Source organism: Sebastes fasciatus, chromosome 2 (assembly GCF_043250625.1).
Source record: "Sebastes fasciatus isolate fSebFas1 chromosome 2, fSebFas1.pri, whole genome shotgun sequence".
In the NCBI taxonomy this organism is placed as follows: Eukaryota; Metazoa; Chordata; class Actinopteri; order Perciformes; family Sebastidae; genus Sebastes; species Sebastes fasciatus.
Genome location: NC_133796.1, coordinates 29,065,697 through 29,077,186, shown reverse-complemented (window position 1 = coordinate 29,077,186; position 11,490 = coordinate 29,065,697). Strand labels below are relative to the sequence as shown.

The window sequence follows — 11,490 nt, the reverse complement described above, 5'->3', positions numbered from 1 at the left end:
AAATGCACTCAGTGACTGGGAGATAGAAAGCATTTGAGAGACAACATCAGAGGAGCTCGCTGGAAGCATTTCAAAGGTGTGTGCTGCTCCCCCGGGGAAGGAGGAGACAGCTAATTACTACTGAGATTTCCTATTCTCCATCTCTTATTAGTCATTTCCTCATTACAGGCAGGCATTAGGCAACCAGCCACTGACAATAAAACCAATGTCTTTCCTGTTTTTACAGTGCCTCCAGCTAGACCTCCCAGCCATACCAATGTTAGGGAAGCCTAGCTGTGTTTAAAGGCATTAAAGGTAATCTGATAACATGGAGGCAATGAGCTGATTCCACTAAACAACAGCACCTTGTCCCAGGGTGCAAGCCTGCTGTTGATTTCATTGCCAGTGAATGTTAAGCGGCGGTGAGTGTTCTTTAATTGTGGCCATAAATCAGTCGGCCGGGCACAAAAGGGGGTTATGGGAGAGTGAGGGAGAGGGGAAGCGTCTCACAGCCTCACTAGACGTTCAGTGGCCTTGCGAAGGACAGCAGCCATCACAATCAAAACCTCATCTTTTTCATAATAACGTGCCAATGGCCTCCTCCCAGAGCCCTCGCCACATCCTGCATCTTTGTCCCTGAATCTGACAAAAAATGAAGGTCTATGTCTCCCCACAAGTAGGTGTCACCATGGAAACAACCGTTATTCAGCGCTCTCAACAATAGCCGTTAAATGAAAGGAGCTGTCTGATGGAATTAAAGAGTAGGCTCAGTCCCTCTTCCCATGCAATAAGTGCTCACAGCATCCGCGGAATAAAACCACACAGGGCAAACGTGTACATGATAGCATAACCTGCGTTTCATCAAGCACATCAATATCGTTCTCTCATTTCTATTCGTCCGTCCATGTGCAGCGGTGAGCAACGGGAAAATGTGACATGAGCGAGTAGGAAGTATGAAAACAAATCACAGAGACATTTTCAGTTAAATGATGAGATTTATTTACCTAACTGCAAGACAGAGAGCGTAAACTACAAGAACAGAGGTTTGTGCAAATGCAGGCTTGCATATTAGCATATCATAAGACCCAAAGGAATGACTGCACAGCACAGCTTAACAATAAAAGTGAGCATGCAATAAATCCCTTTCTTCCTTTTGAAGAAATCAAATATTTACTAATGATGCATGGGTTGCTTCTCCCCCACACGGCCTGCAGTAACACCAGTTGCATATTAGGGTTATGGGCTGTAAACCTGGTCCTGATTAGCAGTTGATGGGTGAAAGAGAGAGTGGGAGAAAGATATAAATACACTAGTGTGGTGTAAAACCTATGACTTGTTAATTTTGTCGGACAATGGTGCAAGTGTAGATAAGGGGAAATAAGCAGCTCAGTTAATTCTTCACAGCTTTTTTTTTTAATCCGCAGTGCAAGATGGTCACATGAACTTATTGTCTCCAGTGTTTCAGCTCACATGTTGTTGCACCACTGTGGCACAAATGATGGTTTCCCATTAAAACTTGAAGGGTTTTTCTTTATGTGAAGCTTTTTCAGCTTTAGATTCAGCTCGCTCTTGCACACAAGCACACAATGATATACTTTGAATACTCCATACATGATTAATTGCAGTGGAACTTTTCACTTAATGAAAATGAAAAATATTAAAAATAAGAAATAAAGATAACTTTCAAAGATGGTCTGAAGGGTGATTTGTTTGGGGCAAATCTGGTGAGGCATTAAAGACCCATGCATCACTGTTTAACATTAGCATAAGACATCTAATACATTTTGTAATTCAGGCAACCCCAGAAACATTTGCATGGTTCATTGCATCGATGTTTGAACCGAGAAAACACTTATTTTGGAATTTTTGTATTACATATTTGATAGCAAATATAAAATAAAATATTTTTTAAAATTCTTATTAGATAAAGGAGTAACATTTTCTGAGCTCAATTGTAAAATCACATCTCATAAAAATGTTAAGAGTACAGGGTAATGAACCGTTTGAGCTGGTGCAGCTCATAACCTGAGGCAAAGTAGCAATACGGTGATACAGGCAATAGGGAAAAAAGACGTGCTGATGCCTTTTAGATATTCATGTGTGAGCTGGTTTGCACTCAAGGAACAGAAATATTGGCTGATATCTGCACTTCCTGCCTTATTTAGTCAGAATAGGTAGCCACTAAAGGTTTGTGGGAAAGCTGGTTTCTAAATGCTTTATGATAGTAATTATCATTTGAGAATGGCAATTTTCTGGTCACACTTTTTGTGTTGTAAATCTATTGAGAACTAAGATCCTTACAGGATACATGGTTTCTTAATAAATAAACTATAATGTCAAGTTGTGAGACCTCCAGGATCATTTACATTCAAGTAGCTGAGTATGGCTCCAACTCTGGGTCTGCTGAATCAATAGGCCTCGCCCTGTGAGCCACAGTGACAGAAGAATCCTCAATAGTTGTGATCTTCAAAGGAGTTCAGAGAGCAGCCAACAGCAGCGCTAGCTGTGTTGAGGTGCATTCACGAGGAGTCAATAGTCTGTATCTTGGGAGGGCTGGTGAAGCTCTAGAGGACAAATCAAAGTCAGATTAATATGTGTAGCTTGGGGGTGGATGTGTGTATGTTAGAGTAGCTGTAAAGACTAGATATTCTGCCAATGCATTTAATGGATTTCGGCCAAGTGAATTAGTCACCATTCAGAGCACAAATACACCATATAAGATAAATGCAAAAGCACCAAGCAATTGTACAAAGTATAGAGTCATTACTAAAAGAGGAAGCAGATCAACTGTCGTGCCAAACCAAACAGTATTACTGTAAGGTTTTAAAAGCATTTATGTCGCTGATGCTTTTCAGTTAGGCTACTGGTATGGGCAACCATTTTTGAGCTTTATTCATAAAATGTTCAATTTGTAGGGGATTTATTATGCTTTCTTTGGATCTAAAATGTCCACATTGTACTTCTTTAACAATATTAGTTTGCATATGCAATCCAAAACCAAGGGAAGTGCCAGAAAATGATCCATTACAGTAAATAAGTTGTTTAGCTCTGAGAGAGACTTTATGGGATTTATATTTAATTCTAATCTCTCAAATTATGCTTGATAATAAATTGTCTGTATTTTGGAAATATTTGCTTGATAAAGCTAAGGAAACATATCAAGGTATGTGAAAGTGAAGGCTATATCTTTTTGAATCTGATGAAGATTGTAGAGCTCAATAAAACAGCAGAAAAATCAAACGCAGCCTCTCAAGTTAATAGTGATTCTTCAGGCAAGAGCTTCTTGGAAATGAAAAGAACAGTTTGTTCTGGAGATGCACATGTGCAATTACCTCTAATACTAATTTTATGATAAGAAAAGTTTTAATGATCACTGAGGAAATTTGGTCGGCTAATAATGATTCATATTTCAGATGTTTAATATTGTTATATAAATGTAATTGATATAACACATTCCAGAGCTGGTTTTATGAACATTAGCGCGTGTTTTACAGCACTCACTGTGATCGGCTTTGTGCTTTCGTTGGATCTAAGCTGTGCGCTTATACATCCCTTATGAAACATCGAGTATAATTATATTGCATATAGAAAGCAGCAGAAAGGAAAAAATAATGAAGCACGCTGCAGAAATGTGAAGACTGCTATACCTGCATGACGGTAGAGGGATGACAACAATAACGAACAATTCAGATTTTCACAGTTTATACCATAGCCACCTGACAAAAGACTAAAAATAGGGTTCGGTTGTTCATCTTCTCTTAGAGAAAAATGTTATTCGGGCTTTTGTTCTCAGATAACCTCAGAAAAGGCAGTTCAGAACACATATCTTACTTTAACTTTCCACCTGATGACCTGACTGTATTTTCTGTCTTGCTATGACTCATTAGCTCCCTGTTGTAACTGAAAGAAGCACACAAAGAGCTCAAGCTATAGCAAATATCACACATTGCTGAAGTTATGTCACTTGCATTTTCACAGATGTACAAGGTGAGCAGGTCTGAAGGGGTGACACATCAGAACTAAACAACGATTTTTCCACTGCTGCTGGTTTCTCACCTGGCCTAATTACTGGGGGATTAGCTCATTATTTTACTAACTTGGCAACCTGCACCTGCTAACTGCCAAACACACTGGGCATTGTTTGCTTTTGTACAGTATTTGCTAGGTACAGGTGGTGTCATTCATGGTTCATGCTGTTACAGACTGGATGTTTTTTGGTTTGTTGAGAATAGCTGGTGCACTTTGGAACAGAGCTTTCAATTTTAGTAATAGATAGCTAATTTATGATATGCCATTGGTCTGTTTCAAGGTCAATTCATGGTAGGGTTGATTTGAAATTGTGATCTGTGTGTGTCTGGAAATATTGTCATATTGTAATCCAAAATAAGGCCAATCGTGCAGACAGACAGACTTGTATGTAATAATATGTCTGGATGCAGCATCTCTTCTTCACACTTCCTGTGATTCAATATACAGTATAACATCTGGATTGAATATCGTCAGTATTTTCAAGTTGAGCAATCTAATTTTGATTGCGACATACAGTACTGTACAGTACATCTTCAAAATTGTCTGAAGATATGACATAAGGTAACATAATAGACAGAGTTGAGGTGCTGAATTTCATGGGCAATGAGGAATAGTAAGCCCTCATCCGATCGATGGGTCAGCACTGAGGGATTGGCCTGCATGCATCAAAATTTTTGGGAAAAAAAACAACACAATCCTCCAGGACACATGAGGCTGAAACAGCTGGATGGTCATGGTTTGCACAGCCAGGGAGAAGCGCTGGATCCACACTGAGCAGAGAAATGTAACCCACAGCCTCCGTCGTATACTGTCCTTGCGTAATCACTTTGATAGGTGTGAAATAAATGAGCAACAACACATTTAGAAAGATTTTCTCTTCAGTCCTTGTTCAAAATCACGAGGCATGTGTCCTTTCTCCCTCTCAGTTTGCCGGACTGGTGCTGTGGTCAAAGCTTGGTCCCCAAGAGCAGGACGGGTGGTTATTCTGTCGGGGTGGTGGCGACAGGGCTGAGGATGGGGGTCAGTAAATCCCTCATAGGAGACATAGGGGAGATGGCCTTATGGCTGTAGTACTCTACTACTTGCTTGGGCACCTCCGCCAGAACACATTTGGCCAGGGCTGCAGGTGAAGCCTGCAATAGAGACAGAGAACAGCTGGACTTGTCAAAACAACTGTCAGATATTGTTTTAATCTTAAACATTTTCCAATGAAGCTTTTACATTTTCTTGATCAGAGGACTACAGATGGTATTAGGTTTACTTTCTTTGTTTCAGACAAATTAAAAGAGGTATGTCAGTGTCAGACTTTGTATTAGAGAGTAACTGTTCTGTTCGTGAGTCTGAAAAAAGTCTCTTCTATTGCATTGCAGTGTTTTATAGATTCATTATTTCTTTGTTAAACCAGTATGCATGGGGTAAAAAAAAAAAAATCTGTTGTTAAAGCATATTTCAAAAAACAATTTTCAGTAGCGTAACACTCATTACATAACGGGATCATTTATTACACATGTGCGGGCCTGTGCAATAAATGTGTCTATTTCTAACAATTTATGTGCCAATCTGGACTCATAACTTTGTGGAAAAGTGGAGCGCAATTATACATTTTTCACTTATGATTTCTACTTTATATAATGTAAGTGTTTCCTAAAACTCTGGGTGACAGATGGGTGACAACTTAAAGGAAAAGACAACATGAAGTGTCTTTAGATATTGGGCCGCCACAAGCCTCCAGATTGCATAGATTATATACGACTCTACTGGAAAATGTCGTGCTATTTATACGCCTTCCCATGAGATTAGGTTGGTCTGCATGTGTTAGGCTTCTCCACTCATTTATTCAATTTTTTTAAATAAATATAGACTATAATGTAAATTTTAGGGAAATTTTTCAGTTTAGAACATGAGACATCTAGTCCACGGCAGACAGTATAATTGTACAGCTGAAATGTTGCTGATTGCATGTAGCTACATTAAGAATAAATTGTTATTGAAATTTATGGATGTCCTCCAGTCCATGAGGTCCATCTGTGGCACTGGCAAAGACAGCAAAAGCTTCCTGTCTGCTCTTGAGAATAACAAGGGAGGGGGGGATGGGCGTTATGTAAAAAAGATTTGTCCATAAGCATCACTAGCACAGCAGTCAGAAGGAATGGGGTTAAAGCTGAAAGTCAACAAGTGAAGATTGACAGACGGAGAGAAAAACTGACCGTTTTGAAGTCTCTGAAGGGCACGAACTGCACAATGTCTCTGAGGACTGGCTCGCCCTTCGGTGAGCGTAGGACTCCGTCATCTCCATCCAAAATCTGCATGTCTGTGAAGTCTGCATTGCCCACACCAACAATGATTATGGAGAGAGGCTGGTAGGAGGCTCGCACAATAGCTTCACGCGTGTCTGCCATGTCTGTCACTACACCATCCGTGAGGATGAGCAGGATGTGGTAACGCTGGAAGAAGATAAGAGCTTTCAGTGTGTATTAATCCATATTGACATTAACTCATTTTAACAGCAATGTGTGGTTATAAGCAAGAACAACTCTCAGTGTGTGTTGCCTCGGGTATTAGATAAGTGTATGTGTGTATGGCACTTTATTAAAGTGTTATACAGAAAACAAGAGGATCAAGAACAGATAAAAAAAGAGGATATTAAAAACAAAAGACATAGGAAATATACCATAAATTACAGCAGAGACATCTTATGTGTGTGTGTCCATGTGTGTATGTGTGAAATTAATTTCATGTGTCCACTGAACACTATAATATGAGAATTAGGGCTGTCAAAAAATTAAAATACTTAATCGCAAATTAATCACACATATTTTATCTGTTCAAAATGTACCTAAAGGGAGATTTGTCAAGTATTTAATACTCTTATCAACATGGGAGTGGACAAATATGCTTGCTTTATGCAAATATATGTATATATTTATTATTGTAAATTAATTAACAATACAAAACAATGACAAATATTGTCCAGAAACCCTCACAGGTACTGCATTTAGCATAAAAATATATGCTGAAATTATAACATGGCAAACTGCAGCCCAACAGGCAACAACATCTGTCAGTGTGTCAGTGTGCTGACTTGACTATGACTTGCTCCAAACTACATGTGATTATCATAAAGTGGGCATGTCTGTAAAGGGGAGACTCGTGGGTACCCATAGAACCCATTTTCATTCACATATCTTGAGGTCAGAGGTCAAGGGACCCCTTTGAAAATGGCCATGCCAGTTTGTCCTCGCCAAAATTTAACACAAGTTTGGAGCGTTATTTAACCTCCTTCACGACAAGTTAGTAAAACAGCATTATTATCGCGTTAACTTTGACAGCCCGAATGAGCATACAAGAATTACAAGAATATTAACATGGCACAATAGACTGTAATCATTTCTGATTGGTCCCATGAGTAGTGGTTAGTTTGTTGGTATTTTTACTGTGTTATGTGTTACTCAATGTCCTGAGTGTGTGTATTTCTAATTTCTAATGTGTTCCCTGAAAGCCTAATTGTGCACTGGAGCTCATTTGCTGATCAAAAGAAGGAGTAACATTGAGGAGTGACTATCTACATGAAGGTCAGTGCAATTACAAGAGTGTAATAGTTTAGAACACAATGTCCGTGCAGCCGGTGGGTAATTTAAGATAGTAAATAGATAAACAACTTGTGTTCTTATTCCCAAGGAGATATCAAGGAAAGATAAGGAGCACAATAACTTTATTGGCCACTTGTGTGAAGTCACATTTTAAAAGCAGTTCACGAGGTGATTTCTTTTTGATGTATAAAAAATACATCACCAATACGGCACTGTATGACTTCTCTCCATACTAATTTGTTCTATAATGGGCCCCTTCTTCCTTTTTGCGCCGCAGGGCATTATTACTATAAGCAGTGAGGTGAACTAGAGGCTACTCACTCTGGGAACTGCCAATATTACATCCATATATTTCAAATAGAGTATAAAGAGACACTCACAGAAGCATCTTTAATGTTGCCGTCGCCTGCTGCCAGCTTGGCTATCCTGTTAATGATGGGAGAAACATTGGTTGGGCCATACAATTGGATCTTAGGAAGGCAGTTCTGGTACGCCTCAACCACTCCCTGGATCTCTGATCAAAGAGAGCACAGAGCAAAATGAAGGACACATCAATACAGTTATCTACACTTCAATAAACACGCATGTCATTAAACAAGCGACTATTAACTATACAGGTACGGTCAGATGAATTATTCACTGCAGTCTCGCAAAGAATTACAAGAGGCCTGAACATGTTTTCTGCCTCGCAGAAAGTTAAAAGAAGCAACGTTTTAGATTTCAGCTTATGTGTATTTTAACACAGATAATGGATAGATGGATGGATGGACAGATGGACGGATGTACGGATATACGGATGGATGGATGGATGGATGGATGGATGGATGGATGGATGGATGGATTTTAACAACCAATGAATTATGAAATCCATAAAGACAATCAAACATAAACATACTATGACTGACTCATGAGTAAGTACAAAACTAGAGAAAGATGCACATAGAAATGCTCACAAAAATCGGTACAGAGGAGTTGGCTTTCTTCTTCACTGTTGAATGTTACAAATATGATCTGTCATGTATTCATTTACCTGAACTTTGTGATGGGGACCTGCTGAGTGTGTGTTGTCAGATTACAGATGTTAACTCTAGTATCATCAGCATAGAGATGCACTTTTCAGGGGAAACTGGTGTACAAAGCCCCTCCTTACCTTCACATTCATCATCCTCAGGGTTGAAATTAATGGCAAAGTCATGAGACACCTGTGGATGGAGAAAGAGGAAACTGTGAAACACTAATTTGGTGTTCAAGGAGACTTTGTGCTCGGACATCCTTTTTTGTTATTTCCTTGTTGTATCAGAGATTACTGCAATTTTTTCTTCTGGTATTGCTGACTACAATTTTGGTAATTTTTAAAATAATGTTTGATTGAAACAACCAAGAGCTCAGCAAAGCCAAGGAAACCAAATGTGACCAAAACTGAAACTGGGAAATGTTCGTGATCCTACAAGACAATTTGATAGCTTTTGAGTGCGAGTTTGACAATAATGCTGCATCTACATGGAAGTTCACAGACAGACGGTCGATGGCAAACTGGATATTGTGTTAGTGGACGAGAGCAGGACGTTAAAATTAGGTGAGGCCGGCAGAGAATACTGGCAACGTAAACGGTTTTGCTTTGGGTGTATTTAAACAACAACAAATTTTAAATGGTTAAGAGAAGATATATTTATTTATCTATTTATTTATTTTTGATTTGAATCGAAACCATATTACTTAAAAATAATAATAATAATTTTTAAAAAGTGGGGGCAAATAGGCTGGCCACCTTAACGACATATAAACCAATAAACAGACAACAACAATGACAAAAAAAACATTCAAGAGTGGACATGGACACATTTACAGTATGGACACTTTTACAGTATGTATCCAAGAGAAGATATATTTATATCAATAGTGACTTAATGGGTGATTGGTTCAGCATAAGATTAGTTTTGCATGTATATTAATAAAGGCAAGGGAGGTATGCGCTAATACTATGTTAAAGTTACAAATATTTAATCAGGAACTGATAGCATAGGTGTGTAAACTGTATTGGGGGTTTTGCAATAAGCCATTATCGTCAAAAGTGAATTCGAAATAAAACAGTGTCTATTTCACCATTGGATAAAAGCAATTCATTTTTTCAAGGGTGTTTTTGATCCGTGTATACTACATTCGGAAGGATCTACTTGTATTAAAATCCTGAATCATCCCTTCATCAATCTACATTAATGAGCATATAACATGTACTATATGCTTAAAATCTGGTTTCTGAAAAGAGATTGCAACCCCTCTTCTGTTATCTATTTCAAACGTCAGATTTACTTTGTTTATGTCAAAGCTGTTTAATTGGCAAAAATGAAACCGCCTTCTTGATACCTCCTTTTTCACAAGCACCAACTGTCAGCCAGATCCGTGACAACTGACTCTTCTCGAGCTGGCTATTTTCTTTTAAGTAATTTTTGTCTTTAATATGATTACCCGCCTGAATTCAGTCACCGTATAGAAAGATATGAGGAGCCCCAGGGAAATTAATCATACACACAACCATTAAGGGTTTGCATTGGGCCACTGCAAGAGAGTGGATCATGTTGTATATCTCATTTAACAGGCCTGTTTCATGGCAGACCTTTTGACATGGAAATCCATAGGTGTAACTAATAACATTAATAATGGCTGTCTTCCATTGAGGTGTTCCAGTTGTGAGGTATTGTGCAGGCTGGTTCACTGACATGGCTTATAGGGACACTAATATGGAACGGAGCATAGATAAACATTGGTAATGTCATTAGTTACACCTATTTTCCTGCCATTCAATATTACAATGTTATTTTTTAGCTTTGAGCTTTTTTACCAGTGTAAAAACACGAGGACTACATTTTCTGCCAAAGCTGGAAGTCAGTTTTGGTTATTTTAATTGAGATATTTCTGTATTTGTGTTTTTCTCACTGGTTTGCTCATGTTGGCAGGACACAGGCAATCAAATATGATCAAACCACACTCACACAGTCCCGATGAAGCTGTTTAACTGAGTTTTTGAGTGGTCATTTGGTCCAGACTGAGGGAAAAATCTGAATCAGAATCTGGTTTATTGCCAAGTAGGTTTTCACATGTATACAAGCAATTTTGGTTCTGGTCTTGTTCATGTACAGACTGGCTTTTTACAAACTTTAATGTTTCTTATGTGTTTATTTATGTTCTTTGGTGTCACAAAGAGCTTACAAAGAAATAACTGATTACGAGCAATATTAGCATTATTTGCCTGCAAAACAAGATTTCTGTAGGATCGCTGTCACCCATTTTCAATTAACTTATTTAGCTGCCAATGTACACGGAGTAGGATACAAGCACAACGCGCTGCACTGCTTAACTGTCAGATTTATTCAGGGGAAAGCCCTGCACTCACATGCATGTGTTACCATGGTTACCAAATAATTAGCATAAATATATACATCCCTTCCTTGCAATCAGCAGATAGATAGTTTAGCTTTAAATTCATGCTAAAATCACATATCTACTATTGTAAAATCCTGTGGTTTGCTTCCTCATTTACTTTCAAACCACCAACAAACCACACCTGAGTCCCTCTTAATAAACAACACCTGATGTGAAGGGATGTTCTCTTCTAAACTTTAGCTTTGACCGGTGCAACTTTTCAGAGGCTTTAAATTAACATAACACAATAGGCCATATTCAATGTGAGGCTTCCCATTAACTCACTATCTGATGCATCCTCGGCTGGCAGATGGATATCTTGGATCTTTATTTATTATATGCTTCCAAATCACACTTAGTATGCATAATGCATAATTAAGGCTTCAAAAGTGCACAGCAGGCAGCACATAGTGAGAAAGAGCCCCGGTCCATCAAACCTGCACACAGGTGTAGCCAATGAGTCCATAGATGC

General features: G+C 38.6%; 1 protein-coding gene across 4 annotated transcripts in view; it reads right to left on the bottom strand.

The window, feature by feature from the left end:
* Positions 1-4,840: 4,840 nt before the first annotated feature.
* cpne7 (copine VII) overlaps positions 4,841-11,490 on the bottom strand; it is a 33,877-nt gene continuing 27,227 nt past the window's right edge. For all 4 annotated transcript variants that reach the window (XM_074617624.1, XM_074617615.1, XM_074617634.1 and 1 more), the window contains exons 14-17: positions 8,749-8,800; positions 7,979-8,112; positions 6,216-6,452; positions 4,841-5,141 (exon numbers count right to left, since the gene is read on the bottom strand). In XM_074617624.1, the coding sequence (XP_074473725.1) occupies positions 4,989-5,141; positions 6,216-6,452; positions 7,979-8,112; positions 8,749-8,800 (576 nt within the window). In that variant the 3' untranslated portion in view covers positions 4,841-4,988. The remainder of the gene's footprint in view (positions 5,142-6,215; positions 6,453-7,978; positions 8,113-8,748; positions 8,801-11,490) is intronic.